Here is a 24353-nt window from a genome sequence, read left to right as displayed (position 1 = left end):
AAGGGAGGCCCCAGATTAAGATAGATCTACCCCCCCCCCCCCAGCTCATTTCTTTGGAAAACAAATGACCCTGAGGGAGTTAGAACGAAGAGCTCACGGGGGAGGTATTTGCATAAGGATAGCTGAAGGCATTTTGGACCCAGGCCCCAGAAAGCCTTGGACAATGCAGAGGGTTTTGAATGTAATCCATGCATCCACTGGGAGCCAATGGAGAGCTTTCAGAGCTGGAGCAATACAAGCCCAGGGCTTCAGGCCAAGGACAAGTCTCGCAGTCCCGTTCTGGATGAGGTGGAGGGCGGAGGGTAGAGGCAGGTAGATTTAGAAAGAGGCTGTTACAATAGTCCAACCTAGAGAATCAGAGCTTGGGAGACCATGAGCATCTGGGGGAGGGGGAGGAAAGGGAGAGTACCTCTGAGGAGGTGCAGTAAGACTTTAGAGACAGATGTGGGTGGAGAAGGAAAGTGCAGAATCAAAGATGACCGAAATGCTTAGCCTTGCAAGTGGGGGCAGGAGGAGGGCCAAGGGAGGCTGGCCAGAGTGATTGGAAAGGATGGAGAAGGTGTGCCGATGAGGATCTGTCTTGCTGGCATTCAAAGATAATTGACTGAACACCAATCTTGAATGGCAGTAAGCACTGGAAATTTGAGCAGAAAGTGGCAATGCAGTGGGCTAGCATTGCCAATTATTGGTTGAAAAGCCAGGGCGAGAGGTTAGACCCCTGGGGACCACCACAGGTAGAGAGGAAGATAGGAAGGACCCCAGTTGAACCTGGGAGGGTTGATCAGAGGGGAAAGAGGTCAGCCAGGCCAGAGCCCAATCAGTGATACCCAGGTTATCGCGGTGACAGTTGAGCAGGATGGTATGGTTGACCGTGTCAAACAGAAGCGAGATCAAGTAGGATGAGGACAGAGGGAGTGTTGGGCGGCTGACTCCCAGTGTGTTACGCTCACCTGATATCCCCGGGAGCGTCTGGAAAGCTGATCTGGAACCATGGAAGTGTAGTTGCCCAGTGCTCAACAATGAATCTTAGTTATTTGTAGGGCGAGCTATCCGTCCTGCGTTTCTTGTGCAGGGGCGCTCGTTTGTTTGCGAGCGGCCCGAGTTGCTTCACTGGTGCAGTACGCCTTCCTTGGGCCCAGGCATGCTGTGACCCTGAATTTGCTGGTAGGCAGGTAGGTTTGTTAATTGTAAGTCTTTGTTCTGTTTATAGTGGGAATTCTTTAATGTCTTCATCTCCTTTTCAGGTACGAAGTTCTTGATGCTGGCGTGCCGGATGGAGAGGCACGATTTCTAGGTAAAAGCGCGAAGCACAGCGCCTTAGTCTTTTAAAGCTAACCTGTGTTTTCTTCTCCTCACAGGTCGCTGTGGTGCTGCGAGTGGATGATAACGCAATGAAAAACAGGCCCCTGGAATTCGTTAAAGTAAATCGCTGTGCGGTTGTTTAATATTGAAAGCGAACCTGAAGAGGTCTCTTTTCCTTTGCAGATGTTGCTGTGGTGCTCCGGATGGAAGCGTGGCGTAGCACGATGGAATTCAGGCAAGAATGACGGAATTCGATGTTTTGGAAGTGCGCGTTCCAATATTGTTTTTCGCTTTCTTGGCAGGTCGCAATGTTCGAACAGCAGCTGTGGTAGCAGTTCGCCGGAAGTCCTTAAGCTAGTACTCACAGGCGAGTGATGTTTCTTCTCTCGGTTTCCACAGATTGCAGCCCAGTTGAGATGCTGGATGGTGTTCTCAGGTAAGGCAGAATAATCTTGTTCTTGCAGGATTACAGGAAGAAGCTGAAGACCAGGACATGGTGAGCCTCATGCTGCAAGTTGCAGAATAACTCGAAGCGTGTACTGCAGTAAGAGTGTGGTTTATATAGCCCAGGTAAAGTAGTTCCAGGCCTGCCACACCCAAAACACTATACCGCATGGCCTGGTTCTTATGCACATAAATGGGACCTAGTTTGAACAGCCCTTCCTTCCTACAAATGAGCCTGGTGCCAAACGAGCCAGGAGTGGCTCCAGGAGCCCTTTTGCAGTGGTTTTAAGGCCCTCAGGGTTCTGGTAGGAGCCTGCTTGTGGCACAACGTGTGCCCCCCTCATATTAGTCATGTGTGGGTTGAATGTTCAAGCCCAGCAGTTCCCAGGATGGCCGGGACATTGTGGGGGCAACGTACCTGCCTTGGGCACCCATCTCCCATGTGTCTTTTCTGGGGAATGTGGGTAATAACTACCGGGGTGATTTGCGCAAATCAGACATCTGTGGATTCCCACAGTTGTCTTTCCTGAAATGCACAGGGTTCCCCGTTCTCCAGGTGGCTGCGACACCCTAGGCCCAAATCTGTAGATTGTTCACATGAGCAGATTTACTGAAAGCCTGCTGTGCCAAAAGGCTTGGGGTTACCTGCGTATTCGGCTGCTCCCTTTATGGCCAGGTAGGTGCACCCACACATGCAAGGTACGGTTTGTCGGGACACCTGCGGGAAAGCGCAACATTTGTTGCGTTTGTGGTTTTCATAATGTTGCGACCCATTTGCTGCTGCCCTGTCACAACCCTTTACTTTCCTACTTTCCCCAAATGTGACCTACATTTATAGACACTGCTTTAGGCACCATTTTGTAACCTGCACAAGTCACCTACCCTTCAAAAGGTCTGCCTGTGCCCTTTCAAAGAATGTGTGCTTGCCCTTCCTCACCACATTACACATGCTTAGTCAGTCTGTTTAGGCCATAAGCATAAAACACCTGTGTACCATGGCTCCGTTTTTGGCTTGTGGTGGTGCTCGTTTTGTGAAACATTACAAAATGTGTGATTTCTTAACTGCAAGAGTCAGGGAGAATGTAGTGGAGCATGCATCAAAACTCAGAAGCCATTGCTGGGCCAACCATGTCCATCACATTTCCCCCCGCCCCCCCCCCCCCAATCATTTTCCCGCTCCCCCACAAACTATGGAATTTTTCCCTACAAAGTTGTTGCCCGACCTGCGCAAATTACCCCTTCCTAAACTTGGAAGTTTGTCTACTTTTCAGAAATGTATGCCTTTTGTTCCTCCCATTCAGTTTTCCTTCCATTCAGTCGATCCATGTCCTATTGGAGAAATAAAAAGGCCAAAATAGCCTACCACAAATTTTTTTTCGTTTCCACTTGAACCTTCTTGAAAGCGTAGAAAATGGGGAATTCAGTAGGGCAATCCATTTGTTCCTAGCTCTAACAAGGAAAAACGACAGGCTTCTTTTTTTTACATCATTTTCTTTTGCATTTTCTGAAAAACACAAAATTCTCCTTTGGTTATTTTCTTACCCACCCCCACACAGCAAACTAGGATTCCTGGGTGGCGTTCCGACCACCTACATGTGGTGGGGAGAGGGGGCAAATTTGGCAGAGCTCTCCTAACCAAAGAGTTACAAGGGATTGAATGGCAACATAAAAAAAAATAAAAAATAAAGCCTTGGCACCAGGGGACCCATTGCTCTTAAGGGGTCAATTTCCCTGCAGTTGTAAATTACCTGCCAATATAGCAGTCTTGGACAAGCCCCGTCCAGGAAATAAGCCTCCCACTATTAGATCTAAAGAGAAGGTGCAAGCCACCAAAGAAAACGAAAAATATGGCATTAACCTAAATTAGCCATCTTTTAAACCAGCTTTTGGTGAAAGCAGCATTGGTCAAAAATGCCACGTGTATAATTTGACTGTAAACCGATTGTGTTATTGTACATTCCGACCAAGCTCAATAGTACCCATGTATTCTGTCCCTGCAAGGTTACCTGCATGTGTATACCAAGCAATCACAGAAGTGATCCGAGTTCCCTTCAGCACTATTACTACTAATGTAGTAAACTTTAACCCATAATTGTCTACAGAAAATGTGGCTGAGCCCATTAGTATTACTGCACAAGTCAAGTCAGTTGTCTAGATTCCTTGGCTTGTAAACTATAGAGTCCCTGATAAGGGTATTTTCTTTATCACAGGGAATTAATTTGCACAAACATCCTGCCCCTATATTTGAGCAATGTGGTCAGTCTGGACAAACAAAAAGTCACAAAATCAGTTTCCTTAGAGGTTCCTTGGGAAAGGAGTCCTCTAATATTAATCTAGAATCATGGCACCTCACTGGTACCTACCAGCTTCGAATAGACAAAGCTGGAGATTAATCTAGGTTCCCCCCCAAAACCCCGGACCATGGTCAAGCCCTCATGGCACTTTTAGAAAGTGTCCCGTCACATGCAACCCTGAATCGCTCTGTTTTGCGCCTCCTTGCCAGAGTGCCATTACCACATGATATTGATTGAATCCACTTTGATAGTTAAATCTAAAATGCACATCAGCTTGGTCAGTTCTAAGACAACTGGGATGTTATGAATGAACTGCCTGCCATCTGTGACCATGGATTTGACCCAACACTAAGCAGATAAGAGCCATCACCGGGAGGGATTGAAAGAAGAGCTTTCCTTTTCCAAAGAGATTTGTCTCTATAGCTTAAACCAGGGGAATGAGTCATTCGATCCAAATTCCCAGTAACATGACCTGTGGGAACCATCTAGACGATTGGTCCTGGATCTCATTGCGGTGGCATCGCCTAATATTCCTAACACCCACTCTTCCTTGATGACCTACCTTTCTTGGAACACTCGTGGCCACATCAATCTGCTGACTTAGGTCAAGTCTTGAGGTCTCATACTACATGTACAAGAAGCCTGGATTACCCATTTGCCGGTCTGACTTTTGTTTCCATCTTTAAAGCTGCAAAAATGGTGAAAGGCAGAAAATTGGTGGCCTTTTGACAGTAGTTGAATCAAATCATATTTTGTCTATTATCGACTGCCCGCTAAGACTATGGCCCATTGGCTACTCATGTTAGAGATACGATTAAACCAGCTTTTGAGCCTGAATGTATATTGGCATGTTGGTGTGTGATCCAAATACTTATTGATCTAATCTCCAACTGGATTCATGAATGGCAAGATAAATGGCCAAATGGGTTAATCCCGTTTTCGGTTGACCTTCACTATAAGCCATAGTAACCTAGGGATTGCTTTTCGTTTGAAGGTTAAAGGACCACTCTTGCTTAGTTAAAAGCATAGAGCAATTGGTCTCTACATACTAAACGGTTCAGACTGATGTCCCAAGCAAACATACCTGGTCTAATGGTGTATTTTTCAACAATTACATTTTTTTGTAATCCATTTGATAAATGATCCATATATATTGCCTAATGAACATAGCAATCATTGTATCTTATCTGCAGAGTTTCAGCTTGGCAGAGATGGTGGTCGAGTATAGTGAGTAATTCTAGTGGTTTAACCCTGTTGGGAATATGGCAAGCTGCAATCCATCTACAGTCTGTTACCAAGTCAGCTGCTTGATTCTACTAGTTATGGGCAATTTTATACCTTTGCCATTAATCTTTTTGGTGGATTCATCGAAATAGCCAATAACCTCGGCATGGGACCAAATAGGTTTTGGGTTTCTTGTAAGATACATGTGTTTGATCCGATGTCACCAAGAAAACAAAGTCAAATGAGAGCGGCAATTAATAGATCAGCCTTGTCACTGATCAGAAAACTTTTACAAATAAAAAGTAAAGTTGACACAAGATGGCTGAGAAAAGAAAAAAAGATGCAGAATCTATGTTTGTAGCCCAGCGTAATAAAAACTCACGGCTTCTGGATGTTAATTTAGTGCAAGAAACTGCAGTCATATGCTCAACTGAAGCCAATTTCTGAACAGACCTGGGTGACGAATACAATTTGCACCAAAGGTTGGCTGTCCCCGTCGAGAAAATTAATGATTGACAAGAGCTGGAAGTTAACTGTAGATCAAGAAAATTAGTCCCTCCAAAGCCTCAGGCCCCAATAAATCTTTGCTTGCTATGTAAAGGGAACCCTGAACTCGGGTACAAACTCCATCAATTCTCTTCAAACATATTGCCCGACTCCCCCAATTTCCTCTCGGTCAACAGCATAGGTTTTACCCATAAATAAGAAAAGTTCCAGGTTGGACCCACGTAATTAATGCCCAATAGCTATTCTAGACGCCAACAGCAAGAACTTGCACCCTTGCTGTTGGGACATCTAGGTTAGGTAAGATTTTCCTGACCTGGGTCAACCCCAGAACTTTTACTTTACCTCCAAGCGCAAACTTTTTCCACACATTCTTTTACTCTTTATGGGTGTCATTTTTAAGACCCTCTAATGTCTCAAGTTCTCCTCCGACAACCTTTTTAAGTGCCTATTGTGCTGGGTTGTCCTAGGGGCTTACCTTTCTCTGGCTAACCTTGGTAGAACTACCGTTCAAGGAGAGAAAGGATCCTTTTACATATTAGGTGAGACCAGCACCACCACAGAGAGCATCCCCCTTCTCATTTTAAATGCTTTGTTACAAGGACAAACTTGCCTTTAATGGCAGTGAACCTTTATGAATTCGGTGCACCTTTACCGTCAGCTGTTGGCACATCCCCGGAAAAGGCACCCATGGTCAGGCAAGATTATATGCAGTACCCTTGGGGTGCACTACGATAACCTTAACCTCCTGGCAATAGGGGCCCAACCTTTGGTATAAGTCTGAACTACACAGGTTGGTAGCGTGGCCAAGCAGCCAGGCTTATCTCAAGAGGGGTCAATGTAAGCAGTAATGTGACAGTTTTACTGCAGTTATTCAAATACACTCCAGGTTTCTGGATGAAACAATTCTGGATGAAACAATATTTATTTCAGTCAGTTGTACAAGCCTTCTTCAGAAGGGAGCAATATCTAGCCACTTATGCTACACTTCAAAATACAGTTTCTCTAAATCAGACGATACCCATTGGGGATGACATTTCCTACATCCTCAGGCGACTTAAATCAATGTCCAGTGTCCTAGCTATTAATCACGGGTACATTCAGAGTGATACCGAGTCTGGTGTAAAAGATGACTAAAACAAAGAAAATAATACAAACTGGTAAGTACTTTAAAGAACAGTCCAATGCAGTGTAAATTAGCCCTTTCCCTGGGGAAGGGCTAAGCACAAAGTCGGAGGTAAAGAGGAGTCCCTCAAGGAGCCTGGACAGCCAATGTTAATTGCACACTCAAGGGTAGCTGAAGATCTTTGCAGTAGGTAAAAAGTATTTAAAAATGCTTAGAAATGTTTGTAGGAAATAGAACACTTAAAGGGCCACAAGCTGGGAGGCTTGTGAGGGGCAAAGCTTTATCAACTCTGCAAGGTAACTAAGACAGGTCTCAACTGAGCGCAAGTAAGGCTAAACAAGAGGTAGGTTTAGACTTTACAGTAACTCTGGTTAGAAGAAATGGTTCCAGCTGGCTTCTGTTACTGTACAGCTCTGCAGATCCTGTTCCAGAGCCTCAGTCGTGGGGGCAAGAGGGATGATGCATGGGACTCCTGCTCTGCAGCTGGAAGGTCAGTGGCAGCAATGGGCAAACTTCGATTCAGCAGTCATTTGGCGTTTCAGCTCCTTGCGACTGACAGCAAATAGCAACACTGCAGTACTCCGATACCACTTCAGACTTTCCTGGCTTCTGGGGTCCAGCACTGTTGAGGTGGCTCATGCTTGGTCAGTCCCACATCAGGAAAGTCCAAAGGATCTTGCTAGCGCTCGGGTTTGACTTAAAGCAAGTCACAGTCTGGTGTTCTGTACTTTGGTTCAAGCAGCAGAGGCAATACAACTAGCTTCAAGAGGATTTCCAGACAGGCTTACTGGAGTGGATTGGTCCCACCAACTGGAGAAGTCGTCCTTGCAGGGCTGCTCTACTCAAGACTAATTCAGAGCTTCAGCACAGCAGGTCTTCACCAGGCAAGCCAGGAGTTACAGCAGGCGTCTTTCAAGTTCCTTCATCCAGTGGTCAACTGCCTTCCAAGCCAGAAAGCCACACCTTTTCACCCCATTCATTCCAGCTTAGCTGTCATCTCACAGCAGTGTGGGTGTCCGGCTCCCCATCCTTCCAGGGAAGCGTCAGTCGTGACCATCTCTTGGTACAGGGGCTCTGGAAGTCTGCCTCCAGTGATGTTTGAGCACATGCCTCACCACCTGATCGCTCGATGGAACTCCTTGTCTAGCACGATTGTCATGAAGCCTCTGTACATCTTGACCCAATGGGGGTCCAGGAATTCCTGCAGCGGGCGCATCTGCAATCTGCACAGCCAGATCAGGTAAATGCATGACATGCTGAGCGACTTCATGGCCCTCACCATGGCGATCTTCAGTACTAACAGTCGTTGCACTTTGCCCAAGAAGGCCACGCCCCTCAGATGGTGCCACCAGTCATGACACCGTGTTGAGCCTGGATCCCAGGAACAGTGCGTCCTGCGATGGAGTCAAGCAAGACTTTGCATAATTCACAGAACCCCAGGTTCGTCAGTAGCTGAACAGTCCTCGCCGTGTGATCAACGGCAATGTCCCTTGACTTGGCATGATGAGCCAATCGTTGAGGCAAAGATACACATGAACCCCCTGTAGATGGCTGCTACCGGGGCCAGGCACTAGGTGAAGAATCTGGGCGCTGACTTTAGTCCGAAGGGTAGCGCCTTGAAGCGCAGGCACTTGCGATACTTTGTGCATGGGGACGTGGAAGTACACGTCCTCTAGATCCAACAGTGACAGAAAGTCATCCTCCAGCTAGCTGAGCAAATGCTGCAGCGGGACCATGCTGAACTTCTGTGACTATGTAGTTGAGTAGTCTTAGAATCAGCCCCCAGTCTTATGAGAAACTATCTTGAGTAAACTCGAGCCCTGGATTAGTGTTGGAACCAGCTCTATCACCTCTCTTTACCTGGGCTGAACTTCCAACAGCAGCTGAGGGATGTTTTCCTGTCAGGCCACTGGTGGTATCTGCAGACACCTGTTGAAATTCTAAAGTGTCCATGGGCGAGAACATCCAGCACCCATCGATCAGTGGAAAGGTCTCCCACATGCTGACAAAGTATGCCCCCCCCCCCCCCCCCCCCCCCCCCCCCCCCCCCCCCAAGTCTTGGCTGGTTTAGTCCTGCATGGAGGCCAGCACACTGCCCACCTCCAAAAGTCTTGGAGTGACCCATGTTGGCTTTCTGGGTTGTGGAACAGCGGGTTGGCGTAAGGATGCCCCTTGCTAAAACCATTCGAAGGCCTGGTAGACTTCCCCTCCTGAGGGACAGCTGGTGTTGCTGCAGTTTGCCAAAGGTGCAGCTGTCTGTTTGTCTTGATGGCCTGGAGGGATTCATTGACAACCTTCCTGAAAAGGCTTTCTCCGTCGAGTGGCATATCCAGGACCCGCGTCTGGACCAAGTTTGTGTCCTTGAGCCAGCCACGACAAAGGCAAACCCTGTTTCCCCATCTGGCGGAAACCAGTGTCCACAATGTCCAGGGCCACAGTGATGGCGTGGTCTGACGCCACCTCGCCTTCCTGCAGGCTCTCCAAAGCCTTGACCAGTTTGTCATCTGGGAGGAAATCCAGGAGTGGAGCCATCTTGTACTAAACATCCTGGTCATATCTGGCCACGATCGCTGAGGCGTTGGCCGCCTTGACAGTCTTTGCCGCCAAGTACATGACTTCTTTACCCATGGAATCCAATTTCTTCCCCTCGTTGTCCAGAGGTGCAGATTAAGATAGCTTATTCGACAACTTCTTCATGGCGACCACCAAGACCAGCGATGGAGATCAGACACTTGGGGCGCAGACTCCAGCACCCAGTATTTTTCAATTCAGTCTCTTTGCCGAGGCAGGATTCCTCAGCAGCGCCAGCCGATCACAGGCGTCGTCCAGGAGTGGTACTGACAGGATGGTCTTCCTTTTTGCCTTCCGGCGCTTGTACCGGAAGCCTCTTCTGAGTGAGCTGGAAAAGCTGATGTACGGGCGATCATGCCCTCTGCGGCAATGCCATCCCACTGACTGTTGCTGAAGTGTGTCCCTGTCAGGGGTGCAGCGACGGTTGGAATGAGGTGTAGGGTGTCTTTGCTGATGGTGCCGCCACTGATGGCACCATTGGCATCCTCTTCTGAATCTCCAACACCAGTGTGTTGAGGATCGAGAGAATATCCTGCAACAGGTCTCTAGGAGGCACCTGTGGGGAACAGGGTCGCTGAGCCTAGTGCCTATGTCACTGCAGTTTGTCACCACCCTCCTTCGGGATATGTGGACAGAAAGTATCGGACAAAGAAAAGTCGTGCCCTGGAGATCTTCTCCCCCCCCCCACCCGCTGACCCCTTTGGGTCCGGTGGGGTGGTTCAGTCTTGGGCTAAGTTCCAGCATCCTCTTCTCTGGAGTCTTTCCAGCTTGGACAAAGCCTACTGCCTGGGAGGAAGAGCCACTGACCGCCACGGGGCACCCTGGACCAGGTCAGCCCCTTTTGCCTTAGAGAGGGCGGCAGCAACCAGCTCGATGGAAGAGGATGTTTTGCCAGGAACACCTGGGCCTTCACAGGCATTTTGGACACCTTGTTCTGGTTGGCCTTATCCGGTTTCTCCAGCAGCTTCCCTGGGGTAGCCGACTTTCTCTTAGACTAAAATGGAGATTGAAGGAGAGACTGAACTCGCCTTGATGGTTGCAGGAACCGCTTGCGAGGCGATTGACGAAAGCGGACTGGCGGTGCTTGGCCTGGTATTGGGCCCTGCCCATGGATGGAGCGCCCTCAAAGGTCTTCGAAGCCCACTATGGTTGGCTGGATCCGGCATGCCCCTCTAAACCACCCAGGGCAGAGGCCCTGCCTTGAGCCATGCAGCAGGCCAGCCGTGTCGATCCTTCATTGTGCGCTTGGAGAAGCCACAGCAGATCTCACAATCTTCCTTGTGCATCAGGTGTAGACAATACAGGCACTGGAAAATGGTAGTCTGTGAAAACTTAGCAAACCACACCTGGTGAACAGCTTGAAGAGGCAAGCTCCGTCCTTCTCCGACATGATCCAGTGTAGGCCCGATGGACTTCTGGGAGCTTCCAAGAACAACTGGCTGATCTGCCCTTTAGGGCAGATGAGATGCCAAAAGAACAGGTCCCCGTTAATCTGACTGGTAAGCGATGGAGCACAGGCTCAATTGAACTGCAAAGTGTTTTCCAAGGGGGAAAAAAAATATATGAAAAAACCCAGAATGCTAGAAGAGCTAAACAAGGACTCCAAACACTTGAAAATGCTGTAAAAATCTGAAGTTGGCTGCCAGAGGGGCTTAGGGAAAGGGCAGTATGACCCAGTGCTCAGCAATTGGTTTAAAGGAGAAAGACAGTTTACAAACTAAAGTGAAACCTCTTTTACGGAGGATTCCCAGCCTGACGCGGAAGATTCATGAACAAGTGAATCCATGCCAGACCCCATGCTGGAGAAGCATTACCATCAAGGGCCCATTGAAAAAGTTTAATGTTCCATGAAAATATTGAAGATATCCAAGCCCTTAAGGATAAAAATAGTGATTAAAAAGCATTCTGATTTTTCCATTTCCCTAATAGAATTGATCAATCACTGGACAATTTGGACCGTAATCCTGTGAATGTAAAACACCTTAGGTAAGACTGGTCCACCAAACTACATAGAATTGATTTTATAAGAATGTAGTCTAAGTGGCAACCATAAAAAAAGCTGGTGTTGTTGCTCCCCATCTAGTGATTTATCCAAATTTGCGCAAGAAATTACATTGCAAGCTAAATTTGCTTTACACAGGATGACTTGGCTAAATATATCACCTCCAACATGGAGACAAAAGTCGTTTTTGTAACAAAATGACAAACACTAAAGCTGCACATCTTTTTTTTTTTTATTAAAAGTTTTATTTGTTTTGAGTCGAGATGTAAACTAAAAGAAGAAACAAGACCTTTACAAATCATGACTAATTACATTTCTGAGTATAAAAAGAACTTACATATAAATTCATATATTATATAAAGTAAAAAGAACAGCTACAAGTGCATGTTACATTTATAGCTCCATGACAGTCAGCATAAAGATATAATTACAAAAATCGTCAAAGACAAGATCCACGGTCTTGCCGTTTGTCGCCCCCTAAGTAGCTTGGGCCGTTATATCGAAGCTAAAACATCCTGATCCAGGTGTATAAACACTTCAAGAACAGTAATTGTCCATCAAGTATAAAACTAATTACCCATCAGCAGCTCTAACTCAATGGTCTTTACTAAGCGTGTAGTTCGAATTATCGAGGCATTTGTCGCCCCCCCACATACTACTAGTCCAGATCCATTCCCTCGATTCAATAGTGTTTGCCTCCACAAATGATTCTATCATTCTACAGCGTGCCTTTTCGAAGTAAGTGCAATACAGAAACAGATGTTTAAGGGATTCGGGCGTCTGCTTACAAAAGCGACAGATTATACATACATCAGCTACATCTTTCTTGAACCAATGCTTCTGTCTAACCCGTGTGTGTAGCAAGTCGAACCTAAACATAAAAGTTTGCCGCACCTTGGGACAAGGGCATAGAATTAGATACGTCATGCGAGGTGTTTGTTTATGCACGAATTTGTTGTATTCTGAATAGGAGGAGTAATTAGCTATTTTTGTGCAAATATCCGCCCAATCGGTTTGATAGTTTTTTTTTTACTCTTTTCCTGAAAGTGCTCCAAATCATCACCTGTTAAATTAATGCTTTCCATAATTCCTATCATACGTTTTTTGTATTGAACTATGGAGAGAGGATTCTTGTTCAACATCATAGTATGAAGATCTAAATATAGTGAATTTTTTGGCGGGTATAACATTTTCGCAAAGTTCACTAGTAATCTCCAATTGTATTTAGCGGATAGAGAATTCAGGCCTAATTCATGTATAACAATCGCGTTAGGCATGGAAGGGGGCAGATCAAGAGTGTATTTCCACATCTGCCCCTGTAGTTGGTCAAAAAGTGGGCCCAAGTCACTAAGATATAATTCCACTCCGTAGAGTAATATTGCCTCTACTTTTTTTAGATAAAATTCTAAGAGGAATTAATGAGAATTTGCAGATCTTATTTCGGAGCACTTTCATTTGATATTTTAGCGTAGTCGCCTTTATAGTGTATTTCCTTGATTTTTCGAAACGACATATTCTTTGTCAAAATGAGGCCAAGATAAGGAAGTTCCATAACTGTCTTAATCAAGTCATCATCAAATCTCCATGAAAAATGATGGATTTTTTTCCTATTCGCAAGTACTATTATATTGGATTTTTGGGGATTTACCCTCAAATTATTAGATCTGCAATAATTCAAAAAGTTTTCTAATTTATGTTGCAATCCAACCTGTGTGCGGTCAAAAAGCAGAATATCGTCTGCATATGCCAACCATGATATGGTCAGTGCTCCTATGCGAATCGGAAAAGATTTCTCCTTGTCCCAAATTTCGTTGATTCCGGCCAGATAAAGATTGAATAGCATTGCTGCAAGGTTACAGCCTTGTTTAACCCCTATTCGTGAAGGTATTTTCTCTGTAAGGGAACCTAACCGATCTAATCTTACTTTAAAATTTGTTTGATAATGCAGCATTTCTATCAATATAATGAGATATTGTGGTATCTTAGCTCTATGAAGTTTTTCCCATAACTTTCCTCGTATTACAGAATCAAACGCTGCTTTTAAGTCTATCGATGCCACAAATACAGGGGTGTTAGGACTAGTAGCATGGGCAATAATATGCGCCAAAATACACGCATTAAGCGGTGTTCCCATCCCTTTACGGAAGCCAACTTGCGAGGGACTCAGAATACTATTTATAGCAACGAAACTTTCAAGCTCTACCAGAATTAAAGCAGCAAAGATTTTAGCCGCTACATCAATGATTGCTACTGGTCTGAAGTTATTGGGATCTGAAATACTACCCTTTGTGTATCGGAATAATGATAGACGTAAGCCATGAGCTTGGAATTGCCTTGGTTCGAAATATCTCCTGATAGGTGCCATAAAAGATATTAGCCCAGAACAGTGGGTCGTCTTTAATTAGGCAAGGTGGAAGGCCATCCGGCCCAGGACATTGAGCTTTTTAGCCTATAAATTGCGGCACAAATGTCGTTCTTGTTCCAAGGACAACTATCAGGAATTAATTGCGACGCAGGTGCATCGTCATACTCCATAAATTCAACAGGTAAAGCAAATTTTTTAAGAAAAAACGAGTACCATGCTGTGCTGTCTATGCAAGATTCGAAACCTCGAGGAGTCTCTTTTTCAAAAGATCTTATCGTTTTCCAAATATCTTTGTTTTTCCTGTTACATAATAGGTTAACCATTCGTTGATTTTTTTTTAACATACGTAGTTCTTTAAGGTTCTTTTTGTAATGCCACAATATTTTTTTTTTTCTCGAAGCGATATTCACTCTGAGTCATAGTGAGCCTGGAATTCGTTATTTTACGTAGCTCACGAGTTTTCTTTATTTTTAGATCAGCAGTGGCATGACAATACAAAACATTCCCTTCCACTCTCCTTTCCTTCGAGGAATCGTCCGTAGACAACTTTGCAAGGTGCGCCGCTATTGTCTTACCGTTCCAATTTGAAATTATTGCATTATCAATATTGTTAACAGTATGAGTTTTCCAAAGGTCTTTGTTTATCAGAGCCGTAAACCTCTGACATGTGGAACGAGATCAGTTAATAGACAACATAGGTCTATCACATTGAATAAGACTTAAGTGAGTCAAGGGTACGCAGCGTGCAAAGTAGTTTACTATAGCAGAAGAAATCACAGCATGATCCCCAAACACTATTTTCAAAGATTTAACTGGCGCTAATCTGCCCGATAGCTCTTTGGATGCAAACATGTGATCGATCCATGATTGACTATGTCCTCGTTTCCATGTAAATTGACAATGCAGTGCAGAATTTAAAACAAGAAATATGTTCCAATCTTTAAGAAGCCTAATCCACTTGTCTCCCTTATTAAGTGAGGCTTGCAGATAGGGGGAACTGACGTTCCTATTATAGTTATCATCAGTGCATAGTGCATTGAAGTCACCTCCGATAAATATTTCCGCATTAGGTGCTTTGGCTAGCGCAGAGGTGAGAGTCTCACCGAAAAGCTCAGAGGCTTGTTCTATGGAAAGTTGTGATGGATTCCAGTAAAGAGAAATCAAGAGTAGATGACCATGTAAGTCCACATCAAAACAAATGTCGCACATAATAAGCAAATCATTGTGATATATGTTATTAATAATGAATTTTAACGTGGTATCAATCAAAATCATTAGCCCCCCTGAGGGTCTTCCTTCACCACCTTTCTTTGCGTGGTGAAAACATACCGTAAATCCCTCAATTTCAATGGCTGTAAGCGCCATCGTTTCCTGAACAAGCAGAATATTTGGAGCATGTTCTAATTGAAGCTTATCTTTCCATTTTAGAAGATTACCAATGCCACAACAATTCCATGACATGATAACTAAGTCATTATTTTATAATGTATTTGTAGGTGGAGTTACATTAACAACTGTTTTCACCAAAGGTTCCAACCATTTTAGATTGTTAAGGGCGTTCGTAAGAGCTGACAGATGTTCTATCATGTTATGTGATTTCTTATCACCCAAGTTCAAGGTATTAAACTGAGAGCCCACCATCAGCGGGGGCTGTATGAACTCCATAAACTCCATGGCTGTCTTTATGTGGTCGAACCCAATCATATCAAGTCCCAGAGATCAGAGATCACTTCGATGTTCCCATATCAGTTTTGCAATAATGGGTGAAATCATATTCGATAACATTCTGTTATTTGACGCGGGTAAGCGAATCCACTCTATATCGTTAGACCCTAAATTTCTTAAAGATGGAATTTTATAAAGTGCGTTCATGAGAAATGAACGATTAATTCGTGCCGTACCGTTAATCTGCGGGTCACTTTTCCACCCCACAATAGTTTGCATTTCTGGGGGTATCTTATGAAATTGCAGCATGATCTGGGAATCTTTATCTTCACTAAGTGTATCTTGTACTTTATTTCCAGTCTCGGCGTTTCTTTTTTTTTTTAGTGGCTTCAGCTTCCTCCCAATGATGGCTAGACGGCCCAGTCCGTACTTCCGTTTGGATATTTGTAGTACTTTGTTTTTGCGATGCATGTATTGATTCTTCTAGCGTTGAGGTGCCTATGATAGCTATCGGCTGCTCATGCGTGATCTTCTGAGAATATGGCATTTGAGTCTGATTTGTTGGGTTCAGTTTTAGTAACTACCTCAGTTATTGCATTAATTTTATCTGTCACCAGAGAGTCACACGTATTTATTGTCTCTGTACCATTGCATGTTTCAGTTGGTTTCACACAAGGTACACAGCCGTTGCTACCTTTATTTTGCGTATTCCCCACCAAGCTGTCAGATTTTTTCGAAGACAGGTCTTACCTGTGATTGAATCATGTTTTCAATGCTAGGGTGTAGCCCGTCTTCCTTCCCGTTTACTTTTTCTTCCACTTTTGAATGGGAGATTGCAACAGAGACTTTTTTTTCGTTATTAACGTATCACTTCTCTGACATTTCGTAGATTTAATTTGTAATGCAAACTTGCTTTCATCATCTAATTCATTCAAATTCAGATTTTGATCAATCAGCTCTGAAGATGTTTTAGTAGGTGATAAATTTATTCCATTCTCAATTTCAAGTTCAGAGGCTAAATCATTTATCTTTTTTGCAGTGTTAGCACAATGGCCTTTGTTTTTATGTCTTCTTTTTAATGCTTTTAAATGATTTCTTTTAGCACGTCGCGATATAAAATAAATCTTATCTTGAGCATTGAGGGTGTCATGCCCACCTTCTTTAAGGTTTCCATTAGTAATCAGCTCCACCAATTCCGAAGGACTGTCAGGTGACTTGACAGGTAGGCTTGCATTTAGTGCGGTATCTTCATGTTCCGCAAGCGTTTTGTCAGGATCTTCGTTTGTTTTAGGCTGCATCACAATTGATTTGACAGAGTCTGTCATGCTGGAGCTTAGCAATTTCCAAGTAATTCATGTTAATAGATGAGAAATTGGCTTTTTGATTTTCATTGGTCTCTTTGTGTTGAAGGATTTGCGCAAAGGTTATCGGGATTCCGTTGGCAAAAAATTGTTCATCTGAAGTCTGTGAAGCAACATTTTTTTTCTCAAGAAAATGAGTGGAATTAGCCTTCTCATTTTTTACCAAAGCGGCTGCTCGGATGTGACACTCCGAGTGGTATACATGACAAGAATCTTGTGCTAGCATATAGCCTTCAATTTTTGAAAGTTGGGCCTTATTACTTGCAAGCTCATTTTTCATCTCTTGTAATAAGAGATGTGAATATTCATGTCCACGATAGAGTAGATTTAGGATTCTCGTGAAAATAGGTAGGTCATTAAGTTTTTGCTCCAAGCCTTCTTCTTCGTTTATATCATTGAGTAGGGTCGCTTCAGGGACGTTTGAGAAGTTAAATATGGGGATGGACGTTGTGACCGGTTTTTGTTCTCCTAAACCTTCCTGCATGTTACTAGCGTCTGCAAGGTTCTTGAGGGGTGAGCTGGTTATAGGCGTTTGACTGGGTAGATTTATCGTGTGTTTCTTGTCGGAATTATTTAATCCCGCCAGCAGCTCATTGGGTTTATGAAAATGTACGTGTTCTCGCCATGGGCCATAAATGGAGACCAGTGTTGAGGGGCCTAAGGAAAGTCTGGCTTTTTTGTCAAGATCGGACATGATCACCGGTGCCAGCATTGATATATCCGAAATAGGCTGGTATTTATTTGCATGTATGTCCACAATTATTTTTTGCACTTCACTAGTTTGCTCTGCATCCGCAAAAGGATCATTTGTAATGTTTTCATTTGCTGTTTTTATGAAACAGACTTCTATATTGGCTAAATTCTCCAAATATATTTCTGATGGCCGATTCGTATCCAGAGTATCCCTCAAATCATCCGAATGCATAGATATCGACAAGAGTGATGTCTTCCCATGCAACAAGGAAATGGGGCTAGACACCTCATTTTTTTTTTGGTTCTGTTTTTTTTTTTAGATTTTTTGAAGATTCCAACATGGGGATCGTTTTTGAAGGGCATTCCGTCCGCTTTTTCCCATTTCTCAAAATAGAATCCATAATTTCCCCTGGAATACCACCTAGAGTTCGGATAACGGTAATTTATGGGCGGTCCAAAAGACAGGATTCGATCTCACTAGGAAGGTGAAAAAAGACAACTTAATAGGTCTCAACACAAATTTCATAAATTGTATTAAAGCCGGATCCCTAAGGGTAATTACCCTCACCGCACCCCTCTCCCCCAAGAAGAGAGGCTCCAAACGCCCATGCGCTCGCAGCGAACAGCAAACAGCACTTCGCTGTACTTCCCGGTGCGCGCGCAGGTGCGCTGGCGCCACAGATTTTAAAGACGTGCCAGCCACGTCACGAAGCTGGAGGGGCTAAGTGCACTCGTAACACCCTACAAAAAAAATGAGATAATAAGGGTTGGTGAGGGACTAATAGCTGCAGTATTATCCAATACGAGGCCCCCACCACATAGAGAGTCAAGGCAGTCAATCACAACATAGGACTACTGAACTACATTTACGTGTACACGTGTACCTTTACGTGTGCATTGACGTGTGCATGTCCACAACACGAGTTAGCCCTTCACGCCCGTGGACTGCCTAACACTATGCCTACAACACAGCGTGCATGCTATAGATCAGCCCAAAGTCACCTCGGTTTCCTACTTCCGAGTCAGGCAGGGAGTGTCCCGCAGAAAGACGTCCTCCAGGCGTATCGTCGAGCAGAAATCCCACGGCAGTCTCAGCGAAGTCGAGGCACAATTCCAGCAGGGCAGAGCGTCCTCCCAGCAAACAGCACTTCGCTGTACTTCCCGGTGCGCTGCACATCTTTTGTATTGCCATTTAGGGGCTGAGAACGACTTCATATGGGGGAAGGGGGACATTGACTCAGTTTGGCACGAAGGTCAACCGCCATTGCGATAACCATGATGGGATTCGTGAAAGCCTTATCCAACTGCCTTGGTATTACAATGAGTGATGTTTTTAATAAATGTTCTTAATCCATCCAATTGTTCATAGAAAAGGAATATGCAGTAAAATACAAACTTTTCCATCAATCGATTTTGATTCGGTTTTAATCTTTGTATTAAAAACGTAAGTATTCACTTGTATCTGTCTGTTTTGATGTATTTTTTATTTTAGTTCAGATTGTATTTTGTACATTGTGTAATGTATTAAATTGCTGATTAGCCACAACAAAAAAGTGCCTTGTGCCCAAAAGTCAAAATATCTTAGGAGAGGGGACAGATGCAGAAGAGTTCTTGTGATGGTAAAACGTTCCAGGTGATACAGGTCAGTAAAAATATCTAATTACATTATCACGGTTTAAAGGTCATTTTCCCAGTAACGGATGTCTGAAGGACTGATGAGTTTCCCAATGACAAAATGAGCACAAAGCCAGGGGAGGAGTGAAGTGGAAGGCTTCACATCCCCATTAAGAGTCAGGACAGGTTCAAAAACAAAAAGGACAATGTTTAGGGGTCCATAGAATATGAAGTGCAAGTTGCCTAAAGAGACATATTTAACCTCTTAGTGCCAAGGATGAGAGCTCATCCTTGACATTACCTCTGTAGTGCCAAGGACAAGATAGCTCGTCCTTTTTGGCACGTTGAGCGATCCCTGCAAAGCAGGAATCGCTCAAAACTAATCCAACCCCTGGGCTATGTGAGGGGGAGGGTCCCCCCCCCCTCACTGCCAGGGGGCTGGATTACCTTCAATTTCATGTCAGCGTGAGTAATGCTGCAGTGAAAATAGGAGTCTGCACGTTTCTCCCCCTCGATCTCTAGCTGTATTTCAAGCTGGAGCTTGAGGTGTCGTTGGAAAGGGGAGATTCTCCCTTTCCAACACCTTTTGTGAAAACATTGCTGGGCGTGGATCGGGCACAGAGGGCTTGATCCGCTCCCAGCAATGCCCACTAGACACCAGGATCTGTGCGATGCGGGGGGGGCTGCTGACAGTAAGCAGCCCTCCTCTGGCCCCTAAAGCATGGGGGCATATGTGCAGAACCATGGGGGCAGATGGCCGATCTGCCCCCAGGGAGGGGGCAAATTGAAAGGGTGGTAGCCCTCCCGGGGGCAGATTGCTGCCCCCAGGCCAGAGTACATGGTGGCTCCCTATACAATTGTGGGGGCACCAAGAATAAGTGTGCAGGCCCCCCCACCCCCCAAAGGATGGGGCCTGCAGGTTAGGGCCCCTGGGGCAGATGGCTCATCTGCCCCCAGGGAAGGGGCTGAAATGAAAAAAGGGAGATTTGAGTGGGGGCCACATTTTATGGAAAAGGGGTGTGGCCCTCTCCACCTCACCAAGGGAAATGGGGCACCCCTCGTAGCCCTTCCTGGGGCAGATATCTGCTCCTAGAAGGGCATCTAACCCCAGGCAGGGCTGCATGAGATGCCCCCTGGATTTGGTGTGGGGGAGAGGGTCACACCCCCCCATTACATTAGACCATTCCCTGGCGGTTTAGAGTGCCCCTCAGCCCCCCCCCCCCCCAAAGTGCAGCCTGCCATTTTCAATTTTTCTTTGTTTACCAAACTTGCCTTGGCGCAGAGGAGCACATTGGTGTGCCAATCTGGCCCCAGGGTGCCCAAACACTACTTTCCTTATCCATTGGGGCCCACCTGATGTTTTGGGTTGGGCTTCTCCCCCCACCCCAAATGGTGTGGGGCACCTCTCATGCAGCCCTCCCTGGGGCAGATATCTGCCCGTAGAAAGGGGCAAATGGGTTTTCACAGGAGGGGGGGGTGAGTTTCAGTAGACCAGGGATGGCTTGCAAGGGGGACATGCTTGGAAAGTATTGATTTGTTTTTGCTGGTGTGACCGTAGGTAACATGTTTGTTTTGTTTACAGCATTCTATGCTAGCAGCTGCAAAGTTATGAGAGTACCGTTTGATTATTCTATCGTTTGGGGAGGACTGGGGCTAGATTGGTGGTGTGGGAGGGTATGGGCTGTCTGGGCAGATATTTTTGGTGGGATGGGGATTGCAGGGGCAGGCCACAAATTGCCCTCCATGCCAGCAGAACATTGGTTTCCCCCTGGGAGCGGATGCCTCCCATGTGGGTTGTCAGTCTGCAAGCCCAGGCTGCAGCTCTGGCTGTGCTACGTCACAGGTGTCACCTGGGGAGGAATGGGGGATCCCTGGAGCTGCTGTGCTTAGGGGACAGTACACCAACATGGTGCATGGATGTCAAGGCCAGGGACATCACCTCCAACCATCCTGGAGTTGCGGCTGGGCTGCATTACAGCTTTTACCTTCGGGGAGGTATTGGTACACTGCTGGGACTCCCTGGTGGGGAGAAGCTGTAATGCAGGCCAGCCAGAGCTCCAGCAAAGTAGGCGGTAATATCCCTGGCCTTGGGCACCCATCGCCCATGTAATCTTTGGCGGGGCTTGTGGGTAATACATTCTGGGGAGATTTGCACAAGTCAGAAATCTTTGGATTCCCAAGGGTGTCTTTTCAGAAATGCATGGGTTTCCCCGTTTTCCTTGCTGGCTTCGACACCCTAGGCCCAAATCTGTATGTTGCCCACACGAACAAAATGTGCTGTGCCAAAAGGCTTGGGGTCATCAGTGGGTTACCCTTTCCTTTTGCGCTCTGGTAGGTGCACCCACACCTTGTTGCCTGACCTGCGCAAATCACTTCCTAAATTTGGAATTTTTTCTACTTTCCTGAAATGTATGCCTCCGTCTTCCAATTCGGCTTTCCTACCGTTTTCTTCCATTCCGCCCACGCATGTCCAATTGGCAGAAAAAAAAAAGTTTGCCTACCTCACAAAAAGGTTGATAACATCAAAATATTTTTTTTTCGTTTCCACTCAACCCATTCTTGAAGGCCAGGAAATTGGGGAATTCAGCACAGCAAACCATTTGTTCCTAACTGTACAAGGAAAAACCACAGGCTTCTTTGTACATCATTGCATTGGCACTTTTTTAAAAAAATGTTCACCATTTTGGTTATTTTCTCTCACCCCTACAGCAGTGGTCTTTTGCCCCCCCCCCCCCCCTCCAGAGCAAAATTGGGCAGGTCGGGGCCCTCCAGAAATGCCAAATGGACAGTACATATTGTGTGCCAACACCTGCTACCATTACAGTCGCTGGGCTCCCTCATCCTGCTCCAACCCAGTGCCTGGTTCCCCCCTGCCGCCCCAAATGCCATAGCGACTGAGCATAGTGAGGGAGCCCGAACCAATAAAGGGGGTTTGAGGGGGGAATTCAATGTGAATTTTTTTTTAAATAATGGGTTCAAATGTTGCATTGTAGAGCATACTTTAACAAAAAAATGGGTTAATAGCCAAACAGTTTGCAATTGGTGCTGGGAGTTCAAGGGGGCAGGCATGACTTTTTTTAAATGGATACCATCCCTGTCCCCTGGGCCTAACACCATGATTATGTGTATGCAAGGCACTGCACATTCATACAGCAATCACTCCATCATTCACACAAGCATCCATCACCATACATCCATACACATGTTTAAAAAAAATAATGAACATAAATGTACCTTCCGCATTGGCCTGTGTGTGGGGGCTGAAACGCCCTGCTCCAGGCTGCTCTTTCCGTATGTGCGAGGAGGCGCAGGAGCTCCCCCTCGGACAAACAGACATGCAGTGCCCCATGTCATGCAGTGTTTCCCTTTGACAGTTCAGCCAGCCCAGGTGCACTCCATCAAATGGAAAAAGCAGCTGAGGGAGTGCTCACTGTTTCACTGGGCTGGCTCCTTAGCTCCTCCATAATGGGTGAGGGGCCACTGGGTGAGGGGCCACTGGGTGAGGCCCCCCCCCTCCCCCTATCGCCATTACGGCTGAGCCGCCAGGCTCGAACTGGCCTTTAGGGCAATGCTTGTACCAACAATTTAAAATGGTAGTGTGGGCCTGTCAAAATGGGCCACCATTTTGGCCAATGTGGACCAGTTTGATGAGTTACTTAACTATACAGTTAGTAATCTTGACCATTGTTGCTGAATAGATCACAATTTACTTTTAACACAAAGCACCCCCTTGGGTACTATTGAAATAGTGGGCCTCATTACAACCCTGGCGGTAGCTATGCCGGTAAAACCAGTACGGCTGCCACCAGAGACGCATCTGGGTCCGGCACCCGCGAATGGGCAATTACTGGGTCATGCCAAGTTAGGCAGACCTGATACTTGCCCTTTCGCGGGTACCAGTGGATCTCCATTCCCATTTGAGCCCCATAGGGTTCAATGGGAATGGGGAGCTCTGATGCACCAGCACTGTTAATAACGGTGCATCCGAGGAGCTGTGCTCGCAAGTGCCGCACGGCCTGCCAGGTCAGACCTGGCAGGCTGTCGGCACCGGCAAGCACAGCTCGTACTATGGCGTTATGGTAGCAATGGTGCCGGTAGCTTACCGGCACCGTTACCGTACCGCCATAGTTGTAATGAGGCCCAGTCTGACTAAAGGAATGAATATCCATTTAGAACTGCGGGCCAGTTTCATTTCTACCAATCCAACTAGTTTTTTTATATTTCATGTGGAGCTCTCAGGGCACCCCCCGGGATGCACCCCGCGGACCACGGGGGGGGGGTCGCGCCCCACAGTTTGAATACCACTGCCCTACAGCAACCTAGGATTCCTGGGTGGCGTTACCACTGCCTACATGTGGCTGAGATATCTCATGTAACAAAAATGTTACAAGGCATTGAATGGCAGCCGTGGCACTGGGGGAAAACCAATGATAGCTTATAGCCTCAAATTATAAACAGCATCTATTTTCCAAGGACCGCATCAGTTGGCAGAATCGCATGTTCTGTGGTTAAATCAGTATCGGTACATTTCACCCCGCCACTATGCCAAATGCATTATATGAGGTAGTGTTACCTGACAAAATTCTCAGTCTGACATCTGGACAGGCCCCACCAGGTTGCAATTTGCGTCAGACGTATCCAAGCAATTTGATTAGCCAACATTTGACAAACTTACAGATCAGAAGGACTGTAATAAGCACTTACATTCATCATAAAATCCATATATCCTGTTGATACTGGCACATTCATGATTGCCTCGGAGAAGAAAGAAGTTCTCAGGATATTTAATTTTGTATGCCAGCAGGAGACAGATTGTTTCCAAAGACTGTTTCCCTCTGTCCACATAGTCTCCCAAGAATAGATAGTTGCTCTCAGGTGGGAAGCCGCCATATTCGAAGAGCCGAAGTAAGTCATAATATTGCCCATGGATGTCACCTGAAAAGATCAGAGTTACAAGGTTAAAGAAGCCCAAATGTAGATACTGTCTAAACTAAGTATTCTCAAAAACCCTGTGTGATCCAACTGATCCATCTCTAGCAGCTTCAAACAGAACAATTTCACCACCTGTTTAGGTAATTTATTTTAGTTTCTTTTAACACCTGTGGAGCAGTCTAGCAGGCAGGAGAGGCTATTGATATGGCAATCTAAACTTTAGACATGCACTACACCCATCAGGTATACGATTCAT

At 45.7% G+C, this 24353-nt stretch overlaps 1 protein-coding gene across 1 annotated transcript in view; it reads right to left on the bottom strand.

Moving 5' to 3' along the window:
* PPP1CC (protein phosphatase 1 catalytic subunit gamma) overlaps positions 1-24353 on the bottom strand; it is a 364794-nt gene that overhangs the window by 216085 nt on the left and 124356 nt on the right. The window contains exon 3 of the mRNA XM_069619537.1: positions 23870-24100. Coding sequence (XP_069475638.1) covers positions 23870-24100 — 231 coding nt within the window. The remainder of the gene's footprint in view (positions 1-23869; positions 24101-24353) is intronic.

The sequence above is a fragment of the Ambystoma mexicanum genome, chromosome 10 (genome assembly GCF_040938575.1).
Source record: "Ambystoma mexicanum isolate Mex_15411 chromosome 10, UKY_AmexF1_1, whole genome shotgun sequence".
Lineage (NCBI taxonomy): Eukaryota > Metazoa > Chordata > Amphibia > Caudata > Ambystomatidae > Ambystoma > Ambystoma mexicanum.
Note: the sequence above shows the minus strand (reverse complement) of the source record. Positions and strands in the feature narration are given on the sequence as shown.